General features: G+C 38.7%; 1 protein-coding gene across 1 annotated transcript in view; it reads right to left on the bottom strand.

Moving 5' to 3' along the window:
- LURAP1L (leucine rich adaptor protein 1 like) overlaps positions 1 to 14,927 on the bottom strand; it is a 48,087-nt gene extending 33,160 nt beyond the window's left edge. Inside the window, exon 1 of the mRNA XM_082471108.1 lies at positions 12,281 to 14,927. Within this exon, the coding sequence (XP_082327234.1) occupies positions 12,281 to 12,592 (312 nt within the window). The 5' untranslated portion in view covers positions 12,593 to 14,927. The remainder of the gene's footprint in view (positions 1 to 12,280) is intronic.
- Positions 14,928 to 19,840: the final 4,913 nt, after the last annotated feature.

Here is a 19,840-nt window from a genome sequence, read left to right as displayed (position 1 = left end):
ACAAATGAAGTCATGTACATAGGATTTTGTCAGACTTTCACCTTGCGGAAATCTGTAGCCCCAGAGACTTATAAATATATCTTAAATAATCATGTGCTTTTACTGCAGAAAGATTGTGTCAATGAACGATATCTAAAATACCATTAAATCATTAAGTTTTATAGTGTGAGTATAAAATCACTGATCTAAGTGATTAAATTGGTGGCTCTGTGTATTATTTTTTGCACTATTGTGTTATCATCGCCTTGTAAGATGGTAGAAGGCTGGAGTATGGTTTCAGATTCTTACCCATGAAATCCAAAAAAGGGCTTTGTCTGTAATCAGTTATTTCTTATCCTTTTCTGTATTCTGAGCAGTGACTACTTTTCTCTCTTAAAACCTATGTGAACATCTATCAGAGTCTTAATATTTTCTACCCATCTGTTTCTGGCAGGAGGCATAAGGCTCATAGGAGGAGACTGTGAAATGCTTGGTAAATGTTTCTGAGAGCAGACGTCCGCTCCATTACCTTCTTGTGGTGGTCTTGCCCATGATTAGCATCAGCCACTCTAAGATCCTGAGGGGTCAGCTGGTTTTTCATTCACCTTATTCAACAGAAAGGACTCGCCAGGGTTGAAGTGGTCATTTCTTACTTGGGCACTAATCATTCCTGGTGTTGCTTCTGTGCTGGGATGCTCAATGCCAAATTTAGCAACCCAGATGTGGTTAGTCCAGGACAAGAAGTTATTTTACATGTAGCCATGCCCCTCCCCCTTCTTCTGTGAAATACAATAAAAGGACAGAAGAGAAAGATAATAGGACAACTTCTAATCTCATCTTTTCCTATAAGTATGAAATAGTTAAGCCATTAATCAAATGAGAAAGACAAAAAAAACTAATGCTTAATGAGTGCTTACTGTTTAGTAGGCAGACTCCCAGCTACTTTATGTATATTAGACTCATTATGTGCTTAAAGACACATAGCTGGTAAAAGGCAGGGCTGTGATTCCTTGAATTCACCTTTACCTATCCTAAAGCCCATACTATTTTATTTTCTAAAATTCTGCCTATTTATACTTTTTCTTATCAAAATACAATGTATACTTAGTGCAGATAAAGTAAATAGAACAACAGAGAACAACAGAAAAAATTTAAAATGTCATTCATAACCTCACCATCCAATGATACCCTATAATGTTAACAGTAGTATTTGATTCCAGCCTTTTGTTCTAAGCATGTAAATATCTATAACCATTTTCTCTCTTCCATAAATAATCTTACAATATAATTTTAATAGCTACACAAATTTCTATCGTATGCAGATAAATAGCCTACCTACCATTATTGGTCATTTAGATTATTCCATTTTTTTTTCTATCATACATAATACCAAAGGTACACACAAACTATATTTTTGTACAAATTCATTATTATTTTCTTAGGGTAAATTTTTATATTTATCTTAAGTATTACTGATACCAGAATTGCTGTGTTGAGTATCTTTTTTCCCCCTTTTTTATTTTTATTTATTTATTTTTGGCCGAGCTGTGGCATGCAGGATCCTAGTTCCCTGACCAGGGATCGAACCCCATCCCCCTACAGTGGGAGCGCGGAGTCTTAACCACTGGACCGCCAGGGAAGTCCCCCCCTCTTTTAAATACAGTGTCAGGTTTACCACTAAAAACGGTGCTTTGAACATACACTTCCGGCAGCAGTGCAGGAGACTGCCCACTTCTCCCCATCCTTGCCAATACATGGCATTGCCGTTCTTTTTTTCATTTTGCAAGAAAGGCAAGAAAGGCTTTTATTTTAGTCATGTACATATCAAACTAGGAGAAACTCACTGAGCTTTCATTGTATTTTACACCTGATAGAGCATCCATCTTAAGTTATAAACTCACGGCTTGTAGGCAACAGGCTGGAGCATTTTTTTTTACCTCTTGTTGAATCGTTATAGTTTTGTCTTTTTGATGAACAACTGGAATTGCCAGTTAACAAGTATAATGAATAGAAGTGTCTGAAAATGGCATGGTCTGCCTTGGGAGCCAGTGAAGTCCCCATCACTGAAGAAATTCATCAAAGGATGGATGATCAGTGGGTGAAGATGCCAGTGGGGAACTGGTCTAAAAGCACCAAGGAACCTCTAAAGTTCTTTCCCACCCTAGGGTTCTACAATGGTCCTTTCTGTTTCTAGAGATTACGGACTCTGTCTTTTTGCCTCACCAACTGCAGTATGTTTTTATACAAATAGACTCTAACTGCTGTCCTTTGCCAGTGATCCTTCCAAAGTGGGAGCACTGTAAGTTGTGTTTTGAAGCTATAGATATATATTCAATACCAGAGTATTTACTCAATCTAGAAAACTAGCTGCAACATGGGCTCCTGAGAGTCTCAATTTTAAAATTATACACACACATATGCCTATAATTATAGCTAAAGGTATATAAGAAACTGTAGGATACTTACATATATTCAGAAAATTTCTAGGAGGATACACAGAATATTATTCATAGTAGTTGTCTCTAGGGATTGGAAATTGGGAAAGGGGATGTGGGGAACCTTCATTTTCCACTTTAGATCCTTTTGTACTATTTGCATGTTTTAATAACAGCATGTATCATTTCAATTATAATAATTTAAACATTTTATGAAATTAAGGGAAAACCTGGAAACAAAATTAACATCACACCAATAAAGAGCTAGTAGTAGCTCTTTATGATTAAATTCTCAGCAAAAGAACTACAGGTCGTTCTGTGAATTGAGCAGCCGTGAAAGTTGGACTTTATCACCATGAGGAAGGACTTTCCTTCTCAGTTTTGGTCTCAAGCTTTGTTTGGTCGGCACCAAAACAACAAAATCAACGTAAATTTAGTTAAATGTCTTTTGCAATAAATAAATAAAAAATCAGAGAAACTATTATAATCATATCCTAGCTATCAATCCCTGAGTTGTGACATATATCTCACTGTTTGGGGTGCTGGTGTTAAAACCTTTCTATGTGTTTCCTGAGGTGGTTACCAATATAGCAACAATTTTGTTCTGCTCCCAAATATATGGAAAGTCGAAGACTTACATCTGGCTCACTTCAGGCATCCTAATTTAAAATACAGAGGAAAAAAGAACATTCCGTAATTTTAATTACAAATGGATTATCTGATCATTTTTTACATAAAAATAAGCCATATTATCCAGAATGTTTTTTAAAAATTAAAGATTATTCTACAACAGCAATGTGATGCTGATAGTAGAGGGGGCATACATGGGAATGTGATGTGCCCCCTAGCACTTAGAAATGAGGGGAATTGATTATCCTCTGAAAATCTGAAATCAATAATAAGACATCAGAGATCAAGATTGAAAACTCACCCTAAAGACGTCCAATATGACCAACTCCTGATTGATGAGATTAACATTTTGAAGAATAAGATGTGTCAGTTAGAATACAGGCTGAACAGCAGTGGACATGCTGGCAGACCCAACCAAGACAGTTAAGGGAAATGGCTGTCCTGGAGATGCCAAATGCAGCGCTGGGTCCAGAAGTGCCAGGACACCATCAAATTCCTATCTCACTATTGTGCTGATCCTTTGCTTCACCAATCTTCCAACTGTCCATAAAATGGGCCTTCAGGGAGAGGGCAAATTAGTAATATATTATAGTTCCAGTTTTTTGGTTTTTTTAGATAAATTTATTTATTTTGGCCGTGTTGGGTCTTCATTGCTGCATGCGGGCTTTCTCTAGTTGCAGCGAGCATGGGCTACTCTTTGCTGCAGTGCGCGGGCTTCTCTTTGCGGTGGCTTCTCTTGTTGCGGAGCACGGGCTCTAGGCACGCGGGCTTCAGTAGTTGCGGCACTTGGGCTCTGTAGTTCTGGCTCGAGGGCTCTAGAGCGCAGGCTCAGTAGTTGTGGCTCACGGGCTTAGTTGCTCCGTGGCATGTGGGATCTTCCCGGACCAGGGATCAAACCCGTGTCCCCTGCACTGGCAGGCAGATTCTTAACCACTGTGCCACCAGGGAAGTCCCTAGTTCCAGTTTTATACATCACTTTGTTATGAGTCGATTTGAAGGATATTAATTATATCTTCAACTAAAGAATCCAGTGTTCTGATTATGCCAGATCTCTAGGAGCAGAATCTGTTCTGTCATCATGAGCCTTCCAAAGTCTGAACAAACCTAAGATGGTTTTGAGCCATAGTTTCTTGGTGGCTATTCTGCCTTCTCCATGTGGTATGGAACATCTTGTGCCATGTTAGCGTTCTGATCCAACTTTTAGAGGTTTTACTGATATTATTATTATCAAAAAAGAAAAAAAAACTCAACAAGAAGGTTATGTTAGAATGGTATGTGATGGAGGAGAAGTACATTCCAATTTGAAGACTTATTTGAAGGTTATTTCTTCAGTAGAGGAATGAAGTGTTCTGATTAAGTCAGATTTCTTTGGATGGAATTTGATTCTAGAAGAACTATTGAATATTTGGATAATCATTTATTATAAAAAGCAAAGTCATAACCTTTTCATTTTCATTAGTAACTAGCTGAGGTTCATATAAGAGAATTGACAGAATAAATAAATATTAACTAAACATTTCTTAAACTCTATCAGGAATCTGTTTATATTACCTAACAACCCACAGTGCTTACCTCACAAGTGGGTGAGGAGTGAGAATGAAATGACATAATACATGAAAACTGTTTACAGTGCCAACTGACATATTGTAATCATCCAATAAATGTCAGGTGACATAATAAAATATTATTATGTAAAATAAGAAAAATGAAATCCAGACATTTAAAAATTATATAAATGTATATGTGCCTATATATGCAGGCAAAGACGTAGAAAAAGACCTGAGAGGATTCACACCAAACTGTCAGCAGTGGTTTCTTTTGGGGTAAAGAGTAATATGGGGAAGATGTATTGGGAGTAGGTAAAAAGGGACTTTTGTTTCTCTTTATATGATATTTCTGGAAGTTTTATAATGAGAGCATATATTTAATTTTAAAAAGGAAACAATAACATTTTTAAAAGAATACCAAAAGATCCACTGGTAGTTGTGGGATGAAATCACTGTAGAAATATTCATTCACAATAAATAGGCACACTTCATGGTGCTGAGATATAGTACGGTTTGGGAGTAATTTGGATCCAGCAGATTGCCAGTGGTTCTTGTTTGAATGAATGGCTGGGAAGCCACTTACGGTGACCTAGTCAAATTATTTAACCCCTGTAAGCCATAGTTTCCTTATCTGTAAAATGAACATAATAGCTATATATAAACATCCAGCACAATGTTTAGCCCCTTCTTAAAAAGGAGAGTTATTTGGGTTTTATTTTAAAGTCTAAGACTGAGACTTTTGAAATATGTTTGAAAATATAATCTTTTCCTTATGAATTCTATGGATAGTTTACACCGAGCACAATTTGGATCAAGGTGTTTCAAGCACGCAGCTGGGAAGTCCTGGCCGGGGTCAGGATTCCCAGTTTCTACTACTTTCTAGTGAGTTATCTAAGATCCAAGCTTTATTCTGAACAGAATGTCTCAGGGAACTAAAATGCTACCAATAGCAAGCTTTTTAAGCTCCAAGTCCTGAACACCGCTGAGCTCCACTACTGAGCTGGGAGCCTTGAACTGGTCAGGGCAGGGAATTCTTCACCAGCAGCTCTTGTGGAGTGGGAAGAAGTACTTATGAAGATGTGGGTGATGGAGACAAAAAGAAAGGGTACAACTGCTGGAAACCAGGTGACTTTTGAATATATTCATCCAAATGTTGCGTGTTCCTAAGACAGATATCTTTAGTTCTTGTTCCTCCTTGAAGGGCTTCTGGTAAATAACCACATAGTTTACCATATTTAATGTTTTTAAATTCTGGAAGAAGATCAGATATGTACATTTTTCTCCTGGGTGTCAACATGAGCAGCAGTGTTCTCTAAACTTTAGAGTCTAAAGGATGAAATGTAGCAGCAGTCATGGTTTAAAGGTCAGATTGTGACCTCAACCTAGCTCATTCCTTTACTCTCTCAGTAGTCTTGAGCATTAACAGTAAACCTCAGTGCTTTATCTATAAAAATTGTTGTGAAATATATGTTTAGTTAAGATTATTATAAGGTTTCAATGGGATACTACATATAAGTCCTTAAACTAACACAGTGCCTTGTACATAGAAAAGTCTCACTATAAGTAACCAAATACCAGTCTCAATTCCTCAGACTTCCTTAACTACCAGAGATTAGGTTCTACAATTCCTTAATCTGTGCTACTATACTCTGCTTGTACTGAAGCTGGGGAAAGGCTGCACATGTTTCTTTTTTGCATTTGCATGGAAAGGTAGTCTCTGCAGAAGATCTGATGACACGGGAAGTGCTATGAGAGTCAGTCTGGTAGAGGAGATGCCTGCGCGTTCGTTAGTCTCATCTAGGACTGCTTGTGTAAGATCAACAGAACAGCCATGTAATTGACATAATACATATTACTGTCATCATCCTTACTGCTTTTGACTGCATTGATAATAGTTGATGTTCTTGTATTATTTCATTGGATTCTTATGATGCCTTACTAGAGATGCTTTTATCACTATGTTAACAGAAAGCCAAGTCCTAGAGTGTTATATAACTTGCTCGATTCCATGTGCCAGTGAGTGAAAGAGCCAAGACTAGTAGGAAGGTCGCTGAGAGCTGGACAGGCCCTCCCACCAGGGAGGATGGACTAAAAGTCTCTGTAAGCGTAGGGTTCGGAGCCTTGGCAACCTGGTGGGCCCTGTGGTTTCTTTGTACCCTGACTTGCTCTAGGCTTGACTGGAATCCCAGTTTGCCTGATTCCAAAGCCTACTTCCCCCAAACCAGATGTCTACCACTTGAGTAGTGAACGAACAAGCTTTAAAGACAACCAAAAAGGAATGCTCTTCAAAGAAAAAGCAAAAAAAAAAGAAAAAAGTAACAAATTCTCAGGGACCCCAGGGACTCCAGCCATGAATCCCAGTTTCAGAAGAAGTATCTTCAAAAACAAAAGTCTTAATATGTGAGAAAGTGTTTTAATTATGGCTCATTGCTATAAAATGGAAAGTAAACTGTATGTTTTTATGCTACCAAGAAAGTAAACATAATCTTTTATGAAAAGTTAAAAAATTCTCATAAAATTTGTGGTCTCTCAAGATCAGAGCAGTATGGTTGTATAACTTGAATGGAACGGAAGGTAATTCTTTCCATTCAACGTACATTCCTAGGGACAGGGCAAGACTCATCAGTTTTTGGCTATGTCACTGTTTTCAAGTTGTGTATAAATCTTCTGAATTCTATCTATGTGTTTCAAGCAAAGTAAAATTACTACCTTTGTCTGCATTGCTGTCAATTTTTAGCCACTATGTAAGGAAACATGTATCAACAAGATTTATTAGATTGAGTAAGTATAATAACATTCCATGTGCAAAATGACAGAAGAAGCCACGGTTTAAGAATCACATTTTCTCATCTCCTTGATGTCTTTATCACTAATGTTAGGCCCTTAATTTGCATAGCTATCAGCACTTTTAATTCCTTGTACAAGGCACATTTGCCATGACAAATCTCCTCAGCTTTATCTTTTAATCTCAACACTTATGTCTGATTTCCACTATGGCATCGTGTACGTGCTGACGTGTTGGTTTGCAATCTTTCTCTGGCAAAATTATATCCCCATTTTATCTTTTTAGCTATCTTGTGAACTCATCAAGGAAGACGTCTTCCACTTTACGGCTTCTCAATTATATACCTAAGGGTTTTCCTTAAAGTTTTGTTCAATTAAAAAAAAAAAAACTAAATGATAAAATAGTAAAAATACTATTGAAAGTATTATGGAACAAATGATAGAAAGCTCCTAGTCTACTCTGAATCATTTCCAAAGCAGTTGTGAAGTTAATGTAATGAAATTATGATCTCTTTTTGAGGAAATATAAAATAATTTTTTTTATTACAAAATAGGCAAGCCATTTAATACGGGGGTGGGGGTACATGGAAAAGATCAATAAGAGAAAATATTAATGAAAACCAAGTACAATTGTATCCTCAAAAATTTTGACATTTTGATTCATGTTCTTCTGGTATCATTTATGTGTGTTTGTGTCTAGCCCTATGTATTGCCTAGAAAACTTTATTAAAGCAAGAGTTGAGGAATCAGGTGGGGTATTTGAATGCTTTAATAGTAAGACAAGTAACTAGCTTGAAATTGTTTATCTCTCACTATTACACAGCTGCTGTGCAAATATGTAGTTGCTAAAAATATGGGATCAGGACACAATATCTTCAAATTAGTTATTCATAAAGGCACTGCATTAACCATTCCAGCGTGACACAGAATTGACTAAAATCTGGAATACGGCATCAATAGGTAGTATATACTTCATTTCAAACTATACTTTGATGACTGAACAGTAATTATCTAGGAAGGCAAACTTGGGAGGGTCCATTAGATCCCTTCTAATTCCAGGCTCTGATTCGTTAGTGATTGCCTTTATAATCGTATGCATTTCAAATTTTTTCCAGAGTAAATCGATGAAAATAATTTTCACTCTTAAACTAGAGGTATGATATGGACATTATTGAGATAGCCCTAAAATCCTTTGAACATCTTGTAAAAGAAAAGTGCAGTATAAAATGTATTACTAAGTGGTAAACATTGACTTTGACAGAGATTATTTACATTTACTGGAAAAATATTTCAGATGTTATGAGGCATTCTAAAACTTAGAGCAGTATTTGATAAGTAATGCTTAAAGTCTTATTCTTAAGAAAATTTTGCAAAAAGAGTCTGCATAGACAGTGGAATGAAAAGTCCAAACATAGGACAGGACCTCTTCCAAAGACTGACTTTTTAAAGTAGCCATTTTGTACTATATTCCCAAGGTCTCCAGGCTGGCCTGGTACATTGTTGGCACTCAATAAATATTTGCTGATTATTGAATGAACCCATATCTGAAACAACCCTTGACATGCATCCTGATGGCTTCATTTTGTTGGTCCCTTAGTACTCTAGGGATTGCTGACTTACCACAGATTTATAAAAACTATTCTGTATTTTGAAGAGAAATTATTGGGATGCAGACGAGAATGGGGGAAAAGCACAGTACATGGAGTCAGATGATATGAGTTCAAATTGTGATTCTGTTGACTAATTAGCTATGTGACCTTGGCCTGATTTCTCAACCATCTCTAAGCCACAATGACCTCACTCGCAAAATGTGGATGAAAATACTTCTTTCCCAGTATGACCTTATGCTCAAATAATATGACAGATAGTAAAACACTGTCAATTGAAAAGTAGTGAACAAATATAATTGGGCAGACTTTGTACCAGAAGTCTGACATCTATTTCTGATTTCATTGTAAACTTCCTATGTGTATCCCTGCATTTGCTTATTGTCAAATTTCCTTATCTTTAAATTAAAAATAAAAAATATTTTACGCATTGGGAAAATGTGCTCCCTCTCCGGAACATCCTGAATGGTTACTTTGAATTTGCCTACTGTATCAAATATATGCCTGCAAATTTTCTTTTCCAATATTTTCCTTCCCACACCCTTTATTATGTATCGTGCTATTTATGTTATTAATAAGGGTTTCAAGGTGAAGCAGTCTGGCCACAGAAACAGTCCCCCGCCCACCCCCAACTTCAATCTCTTTCATCTTGCTTCCCTTCCACCTGCATCTTACAGACTTCAAGAGCATTGATTGTAATATTTACAGATAAGAGTTAAGGAAATGATTCATAAAACCATAAAAGGAGATGAGAGAGACAATGAGAAGATCAGGTGCATGTAAAGAAGTTTAAGTGTTGAGACTCCGTCCCTGCAAGTCTATGGTGCCTTGTGTCAGTGGTAAGTACATCCATCCTAATAGGCAAAGAAGGAAGGCTTAATTCCTGGAATTTCCTCTAGAAAATCCTGTACATGGCTAAGGTGTTTCTTAGGAAGGAGTTCTGAGGGCAGGACCGAACGAAGACTGATAACTCCAGACTATCCAGAAGAAAAATCTGTGAACAGCTCAAAGTAATGAGCATGAAATGTGTGGTCAAGCATAAGATCAAGGAGGCTGACTCAATGCTCGTAGAAGAGAGCAGAAAAGAACATAAAACTCACAGGGGCATCGCCCAACTTCTCGACATGGGGATGCCAGGAGACAGGAAGAACTGCACAACTGCATCTGTTCCATGTTTATAACTAAACTGCCAAGTCTGCATAAAAACAAATCTGTTGCTTTGCAATTATGCTGAAGCTGGGGTTTTTAGTACCCGTAAGAGTTATGTAAAATGGGGGAAAACTGTCTCATTGGCAGGGGAATATACCTGTTTTCGATCCCTTCCCTCTAAACTCCCATAGCCAATGTTATCGTTTGCTCAATAAAGGAGACCTTTATTAGAGTACGGAGTTGAACACAAAACATCTGTTCTGGCATAAATTCTCCTAGGTTCATAGATAACTATGCTTCATGTAGAAAATATAATAAATAGTCAGTTTAATAATCTGCCCCTCCTGTTGTTGTTGTTTCTGCTTGCTTTTTTAAAATGTATTTATTTATATACCATAATCATTATACATAACAAGATCTGGCTTGGGGAAACAGATTTTTATTAATTCTGTGACATTTTCATTAAGAAAAAATAGACAAGGCTAGAAAATGTCTTTTGTTGAAAATAACCAGATTTTTTTTACCCTACAAAATTCTTCAGCACACTTGGCTTGATATACTACAAATAATAAATGGTAAATGAGTGCAAGAGAGTTGAGAGCCCTAAATAGGCTCCTTGAACTTTTTGTTTTGTATTTTGAGCACCAGTTAATTACCAGGTATAGTCAACGCTTAGTCAATACTTGTTGAATAACTAACATGTATAACCTGTGGTGTGTGTGTATATTTAGTGAAACATGAATAGAGTAATAAAATCATTTGCATTACACATGGTGTATGAATACACACACATATATATACACACACATATATAGACCTATATATGTCTGTCTCTATATATTTGCATTCAAACTGGGAAGAAAATGGGTTCTTGAGACATAAAAACTAAAGTTCTTAAGCAGACCAGCTTAAAAGATCTTGAGAGAGGTTTTTAGAGCCCTTGTGTTGATAGTGTGGTAAAAATTCTGAGCATAGGACATGATCTCTGAAGAATGGCTTTTTGCACTAGTATATTTGCCAAGATTACTTTATGCTTGGAATTTATTCCCTCCCAGTGTTCCAACTGCAAAAAGAGTGGAGCTAAAGTAACACCACCGGTTACTTCTTTTTCATGCAAAGCCCCAGTAGATAGGGTCATTTATGTAGAAGTGACTAAGGTCCCAGATGTAACTTTCCTCCTTTCCAAGCTGGTGGAAAATGCTGTTGTTTTGTGGTCATCTTCTTAAAAGGATTAAGGAAGGAATCATTTCCTCCAAGCAGTTCATTGTACGAATAAACCAAGGTCCACAGAGGTTAAGTGACTTGCCTGAGTTCATGGTAAGTAAATAAGTGTCTCCCTCTAAGTACATCCGGAATAACAAGTATTCTCGGACCCTTCCTAGTCCCATTGTCCTCTTCTTAGGCTAACATTTGCAAACAGCACAGAAAACAATTGCAGATTGAGGACTGACGGGGGAGGGTAGGAAGTGGTCATTAGCAAATCCCTGGGCCTGGGGATCACCTGCTCTTTTGGATCAACCATGAGACAAGCTATTCATAAGGACATCAAGGACGAGTGGGCCATTGTTTTCAGAACCAGCTGTGGAGAATCAGCTCAACAGTGGCCTAGGAACCGCTCGGCTGCTGCACCAAGGGGCGGGGCGGTAGTGGTGGAAGAGGAGTGAGCCAGGAAGAAGGGCTGCAGGGACCCCGCCGCGCCACCTTTCGGCAAACCAGGAAGTATTTTTGCAGTAAGTGCAGCGGACCGAGCCACCTTTTGAACTGAAAGTGTGAACGGCGCACAGCAGGCCCCAGATGCGTGCAGTAACTGCAGACCCCCTCGGCGGGCTTGTGCCTGGGAGGCTGCGGACTGGCATCTCAATGGTCAGAGCCGGGAGCAGGGAGTGGGCGGGCGTCAGAAAGTACACAGAGCAGGGCAGGCTCTGCCGTCTTAGCAAACCGTGACCGAGCAAAGTCTCGGGTAAACAAGCTTCCCGGCTGCTGCCTCCAGATGCGCACCCGCCGCGCGCTCCCCTCCCCGTGTTTCCCACGCACCCATGGCTCGGCTCGGCCGCCCCGGCCGCCCTCTCTGCCCCCGCCCGCATCTTCCGATCTCCCCCCAGTGCGTCTGCGCGGGCTCCCACTCCCACAGCTGGAGAACCACACTCACCATCTCTTGCCTGAGGAGGTGAAGCTTGGTTTCCAGCCTCTCCAGGGCGCTACTGGAATGGCTAGGTGGTGGGGAGCCAGAGGTCGGGGAGGACGAAGAGGAGGATGACAGGGAGAGAGGGAAACTGCAGCTGCTGCTGCTGCTACTGCAGCCTCCGCCACCGCTGCCGCCGCTGCTGCCCCCGGCGGGGTCTCTGTCCCTTTCCTGGGGCACCGGCTCCTCCCCACGGAGCGAGCGCACTAGGCTCTCGGGCACTTTGCGCCCTAGCTTCAGCTCGATGTCTCGGAGGTCGGGCAGCGGGCCGTCGTCCATGACTTTTGAAGAACGATGAAAATGGTTATAAAACGCTACGGATGAGAGGCAGCAAGGGCCTCCAAGTCCGCCTGAAGATCTGCACGCCCCTACCGAGCCCAGGTCTCTATCCTCGGCGGATCAAGCTCACGGTCCGCTCCATAACCGCCCGCGCGGTATCAGCCCTGAAATCCGCGCAGGATGGGCGGGTCGCCGCCGCGGTTCCCGGGGCGCAGTGACTCCCTCGACACTTATTAAGATTATAGAGCCCTCTTCATCCTCTTCCTTTTTGGCTACCCCACTGCAAAGTTGAGTTAATTGATATTGCAGAGAGGGGGAAATTCCAAGTACTAGAGACCGAAAGACAAGAGGGAAATGAAGTCTGTCTTAGCTCTACGGGGGAAAAAATTCACATTGTTAAACTGTCCGTTCACATCCCAGCGCCGTTCACCAACTGCCCATCTGGTACCATGCGACACAAAATAATGATGTGGCCACACTCCAGGGTAGTTTCATTTTCCAGCCATATGTCTCCAAGCTTTCGGAATATCCTGGATTGTCAGAAATTATTTCTAGTCAGTGATAGAGGAGGTCGGTCTTGTGCATAGACGCATAGAAAAGAGAGTTCGCTTAGCAGGAGTTTAACGGCTTCCTCGATGCAGCACAAATTCCCTTCTTCCGATTTAGGCTGTTAGATCCAAGTCATTGTGTTCCCCCAAGCCTCGGAAACTTTAAGCTCGGCTGGCAGGTGGACCAAACCAGGGCCAACCCCTGTACCGTAAAACACAGGCAAGAAGAGCAACGGAAAATTTCCTACCCCTGCTGCCAGTAGTAGTTTCAACATCCTGTTTTAGTTAGGAGTGCCTAATACGGGGATTAGATTTTCAGTTTTCCCAGCGAAATTGCCGGGTAGCCACAACTTTTAGGACTGGTAACCATAGAGGCAGAAGAATGACTTTAAATGTAGTGTCACTCCCTACCCCCCATCTTCCTAAATGACAAAGATTTAGCTTTAGAAGCCTTTCCTAATAATTTTGTACTAACATACAGTGTAATAATTTCACCAAAAGTTCAGTGAGAATGTGCAACCAAAGCTAATTGTCTTACCAAATGTTACATTGTCACCGCAAGCAGATGTGAAAAATTAAATAGCCAGAATAATCTATATGACTACTGAGGATAGTGGTGGATTTTAAAAGGAGAAAGTTGCTGAGATACTTATACTCAATATTCTCTCTCCATAATTAAGGTAAAACTAGTGAAAAGTTGTCTTTGATAATTTATCTATATTTTTCAACTATTTGAAAGAAACCCAAAGCTTGCCATCTATTGATCTGAGATATTTCTACCAAGTAAGTTATTATGAGCTATATGGATTATAGGTTTGATTCAACATTGAATTCGTATTAAGAATCTTCAAGTAGAGGGTACTATTTTCAATCTAGGAAGATCTAATATTTGGGGTTCCATTAAGATATTTCAAAATAGGGACCCCTCTCTTTTTGGGACAAATAAGTATTTGTGTTCTTGGTCCTTCGCAGAGACATCACTCAGGTTTTACACTTACAAGCACATGGGCAAATACATCTCAGAGTACTTTTTTAGCTGAGCCTCATCCAGGAAGCCTAAGGATAGATAGGAAACAGGCCTTCTGAGTGAAATATTTCATGTCAGGGAGAAAGTTGCTGAAGTTCTCTTGTCAACATGTCAGAAATTGTATGTTATTTCTTCTCTTAAAAAGAAATGAAGAAAACAGTTGTAAATTAAGTGGCCCATTTTAGAGTTGGAACAACCATTTATGGAATCAAAGGAAAACAAAACTAAATCTCAACTCTCTGATAAAACTACATGCTCTGTCCTAAATTTGGAAAACCACAAGCTCATTGGATAAGAATTGCACTCTAACATGTAATTATGGAAAGCCTGAATTTCAGTAAAGAGGTTTTTGCTTTGTTTTTGTTTGTTTTGCTTTTTGTCATAAAGCCCTTACAAAGTTCAGCATAGGGCTGGCTGAGAAGGGTAGCGTGCAAACACATTATCTAACTTGAACTTGGTCCATAAAAATAGTTTATTGTCAAATTATCATCAGTGTAACTGTACAAAAAAGGAACACCTCCTTTGCTGTGAGTCACAGACAGTAAAATTGTATTTGATACCGAAGATAATTCAAAAATAGAAAACTATTTTTTTCATTTTAGATTTCTGCAGAGAAAACATCTCCAAAAGTAAAAACATGATCTGTATGTAAATTCATATTTTGTGCTGGTGCAATATAAAACAAATGTGAGCTTTTTAAGAAAAGCTTAGTTATGATAAGCCTTTTAAAATTTCTCAACTTAATGCTTTATGACATTTTAGTTTAAAATAGAGATGTTTTGCTCGGTGCTTTGTGACCATCTAGAGGGATGGGATGGGGAGGGTGGGAGGGAGGGAGATGCAAGAGGGAAGAGAAATGGGAACATATTGTATATGTATAACTGATTCACTTTGTTATAAAGCAGAAGCTAACACACCATTGTAAGGCAATTATACTTCAATAAAGATGTTAAAAAAAAAAAAATAAAAAAATAAAATAGAGATGTTTTGAATGCCAAAATGATAATTTTCAAAACATATTAGAATCACAGTAATCTTATTAGGCCTCTAATAGATTGTGTTAACCCTGTCATTACTGCTTTACGTTGTCTGATGTGAGAAAATTCCTTGCCCAAAATGTTCAAAAATAAGGATCTTTTTTACTTTCAGGTCTTGAGAATATTTTGTTTGTCTTCAAGATTTTTCTATGATGAAAAAAAATGTGTGAGAGGTTTAACTAATTGCTAACTGTTAGCCCTATATTATACATTGATTTGAGGGTTTACTTGACAAGAACTGCAGTAACAGGCCTGGGGAGGAAGTGAGGTCATCAGCAAAAAAGAGGGCCCATGGGGAGAACAGAGAAATAAATAGGAGGGGAAAAACTCTGCAGAGCAATTCTTTATATTTATCTGGTCCCTCTCTCTCAGCAGTGCTCCCTTCCTGCTTCTGCTTTTCTTGTCCCCCTCCAGCCACCTCTTGTTTCCTTAATTGATAGCATCTTCCAGCAACAACCTAAACTCAGCTTGTTTCCCCAAGCCTAATATACTGAAAAGTAAAACCATAAAAGTTGTTACTCTATTATTTGTGTTTGTGATATAATTTTCTAGACCCAGACTACCTTATTACATGCGTCCTTTTCTGACTGCCTTATGTATGAGCTGGATTTGCCTTTTTTCCATTTAGAATGCCTAAGGAATCTAAGAATGGGTATTAAACTATGGAGAACTTTAAGAGACTGGGTTTCCTCCCCAGTTGGATTGTGTTCACAAAGAAGGAAAGAGAGACTCTTATTTATCATTAAAAAAAAAAAAAATCTGGTAGCTAATGAAGTGGGAGCATTGTTGGACTCAGATGACAGGTTTTAAATGAATGCCTCAGTCACAAAAACAGAGTGATGTGATGCAAGCTTCACACATTCCACCCTTAGAACACTTCCTGGTATGAGACAGTGTTTAGAGCAAAAGTAGACTCAGCAAGACTTTGTATGGTGTGAGTAATGCCACTCCATAATCTGCTGCTGGCCTTGAGGTGAAAAGAAAAAAAAAGAAAAAAAAAAGGCCTCCTACCTTCTCTCTGGCACTGATTGAAAGTTTGCAGCATTCCCAACTCTCACTGGCACAGAGTTCAAGGACTAGGGCAGAGTCTCTAACCTGAGATTCCACTCCCCGAAGTGCAGAGTAATATCAAACAGTTAACAGCCTCAAGTTACCTTTAAGAATTTTAGGAAGTAACTCTGTAATGGGTATCAGGTTCTTTAAATCTTTGTTTTAAATGTGTAGAGGTGCTGTTCCTATTAAATATTTTTGTTCACCTGATGATGTGTTTAACAAGGAAGGTGTCATAGCAGAACTAAAGACTGTTGATCCTATCCATACGTAGTGGAATTATATATCTGCTAAAGCTATGAAGATTTTACCCTGCCTGTCTATAGAGTCATTTAATTCAACTATAATTTTGTAGCTTGGTTGGGTCTGTTTTACTAAGAAAAATCATCTGGTTTATTACCAACTTGAACAACTTATACATGCCATATATATCCCTATATCTACCTATCTATCTATCTATCTATCTATCTATCTATCTATCTATCTATCTATCTGAAATATCTTTCCCTAAGGAGCACAGATCCTTTAAATAGTTCTCTGATTGGAGTCTAATTAATATTTATAATCAGAGCTAAACACTTTCCTGAGAGGTTTTCTAGACAATACTAAAAATAGGTCACCAGCATCTAAGTCTGCCTTATCCCCTCTTCATAATCCCTGTCAAATCTCTCTGTCTTCATTGTTTGTAATAGAGTCCTTTATTTCCTTTTACTTGCTGTCCTGAGCTCTGAATTTCTACTGAGAGGCGCATAGCAGGGCCCAGAAAAGAGATATCTTTAATAAAGCTAACCACGAGCTTTTCCTCTGTAGTCATCCTAGTTTGGCTTATTGACTGGACTTAAAGGTTATTTTGGTGGAGTGCTGGTCAATGTTTACAATTAACTCTTGGAAAATATAAAAATAACTGGCTTGTGGCTTTTGACAGTTTTCATGGTGTAAGTATTCCCACCATGGCTGATTTCAAGCTACCAATGTAAGTTGGGAAAAAATGAGCAATAGCACATTTTTCCCCAACTGTTTCCACCAAACAGATAAATTTGACATAAATAGCCTCAAGAGCACAGATTATAATAAAAAGTAGTCAAGCAATTAGGAAGTGATGAGTTTTGATATTTATTACATTTGTCTTAGAATAATTTACCTAATTTAAAACTTATACAATGTAATTTTTAAAATAATGGCTGTGTTTAGCAGTTGGCTTACAAAATTCCTAAAAATTGAACAATTGGCTGCTGTAAACTGGTATGGGCTGGCTCCAGTGTACCTCTGTTTCATAAAATCTTGGGGCATGATCATTCATGCTAGTTAAGAAAAGAGATAAAAACTCAAAGCCAGGGCTTCCCTGGTGGCGCAGTGGTTGAGAATCTGCCTGCTAATGCAGGGGACGCGGGTTCGAGCCCTGGTCTGGGAAGATCCCACATGCCGTGGAGCAACTAGGCCCGTGAGCCAGAACTACTGAGCCTGCGCGTCTGGAGCTTGTGCTCCGCAACAAGAGAGGCCACGACAGTGAGAGGCCCGCGCACCGCGATGAAGAGTGGCCCCCGCTTGCCGCAACTAGAGAAAGCCCTCGCACAGAAACGAAGACCCAACACAGCCAAAATTAAATAAATAAATAAATAAAAATAAAGGAATTCCTTTAAAAAAAAAAAAAAAGATAGCAAACAATATCTATCTTTCTTCCACAAAAAAAAAAAAAAACTCAAAGCCAGAGAAAGCAGTTCAGCTTTAAGCCTAAGGGTTGGGTAAAGTGATAATTGGGGAAGTGAGTCCCAAAGTCAAAGTAGGAAGATGAGGGGTCTCATGAAGCTGCTTGTGTTAGTTTCCTGGGGCTGCCATAACAAAGTAACACAAATGGAGTGGCTTATAACAAAATAAATTTATTGTCTTACAGTTCTGGAGATGAGAAGTCCAAAATCAAGATGCTGACAGGGCCATACTCCCTCTGGAGACTTTAGGGAATGATCCTTCCTCACCTCTTCCAGCTTCTGGTAGCCCCAGGCCTTCCTTGGTTTGTGGTAGCATAACTCCAGTCTCTGCCTCCATCATCACATGGCTGTCTTCCTTCTGTGTCTGTGTCTAAATTTCTTTCTTCTTAAAAGGATGTCAGTCATTTTGGGTTAGGGACCCATCCTATTCTGGTATATCTTAACTTAGCAAATTAAAACTACAACAACTGCATCCCCAAATAAAGTCACATTCTGAGGTACGATAGGGTTAGGATTTCAACATATCTTTTGGGGGGACACAATTCAACCCATAACACTGTGGAATGAAGTAAGTCTTACAGGTCCATTTCAGACATGAGGCTGTGAATAATACGAAAGAACTGGAATCTTCTTTTTATTTGGTACTTTTTTATATTTGGCAGTGATGTATGGAGGTCACCTTGAAGGCTTAAAGCCACAGAAAAGAAATAGTTAACAGTCTCTTTTCTAATCAGTAAAAATGTATTTATTCCTTTATTAATAATCACCTCTGAGTTAGTTAATAACAGCTATTAGCTTTATTTTTTAAAGTATGCTTTCATAGACTAGAAAACTTTGATCACAGAAACATCCCTATCTTGAAATCCAGTTACATAATCTTGGATATAATTCATAAATCCACTTTTGATATCTTTCACCAAATACCTTGACAATTTCTAAAATTGAATTTGAGGTGGGCTCTAACAGTATATAGTATAAACATTAAAAATAAAAATAAAAGGCCTAAAGAAATATCCTATTTCTATGTCCTAGCTTAGAGGCAAACGTATGAATTGATTTGAAAATTTTTTGACAGATTTTATTTGAAGTATTGATTTTATGGAACACAGAAGCTAAGCATATTGAACTAGAACCCCAATCAGGGTAGAAAAAAGCAATGGTGAATGCTCACAGAGAGGATGGTGTCCAAGAAGTTTACAGAGAACTAAGATTTTCCACAAGAGCTTTGACCTGTAGATTTGGCACACGCCATAGAATTCCCACCTGAATGTCATGGCTTCAGGATCAATGCCCACTTCTGGTAATGTCCTATGAATATCTCAATTCCTGTCCGTATTTTAGGCTTCTAGTTTCTCCTTATTCTTAGCCTCATAGGTACAGAAGGAAAGGCAGAAGTGCCTTTCAAAAGTCTTGGGAGGAAGAGAAAAGTTTTATGCATTTTTTAATTTTGAAAAGATCATGAGGAATATATGTAAAGACACACATAAATTAGTTAGTATTATTTGGGAGTGAAAACTCAAGAACTCCCCATAGCAGAATTGCAGATCTTAGTCTTAGGACTTAAGAGCATTACTCAACAGTTGAAAGTTAGCCTTCTTAAGCTATTAAGTAAGCTTGCTGCATGGAGAGTCAGATAATGTGCTTTTCTTTCAGAAGTATGTGTGATTCAATGAGAATACTTTTGTGACCATAATGAGACATACTGAGTATATGCACCTTATAGAAAAGTTAAATACTGTAATTATGTCCTCAGAATATTCAGGCAGATAGTTACTGGTTGTAATGCCCATCTGATGAATCAGCAAGAACAGTTTTTGAAGTAGAAAAGCACTTTTAAATCAGAGCAGCACAAATCACAGTGATAAAATAAAGTGGAGGAA

Source organism: Balaenoptera physalus (genome assembly GCF_965194825.1).
Source record: "Balaenoptera physalus genome assembly, chromosome: 7".
Lineage (NCBI taxonomy): Eukaryota > Metazoa > Chordata > Mammalia > Artiodactyla > Balaenopteridae > Balaenoptera > Balaenoptera physalus.
The sequence above is the reverse complement of the archived record's forward strand: the minus strand, read 5'-3'. Positions and strand labels throughout refer to the sequence as shown.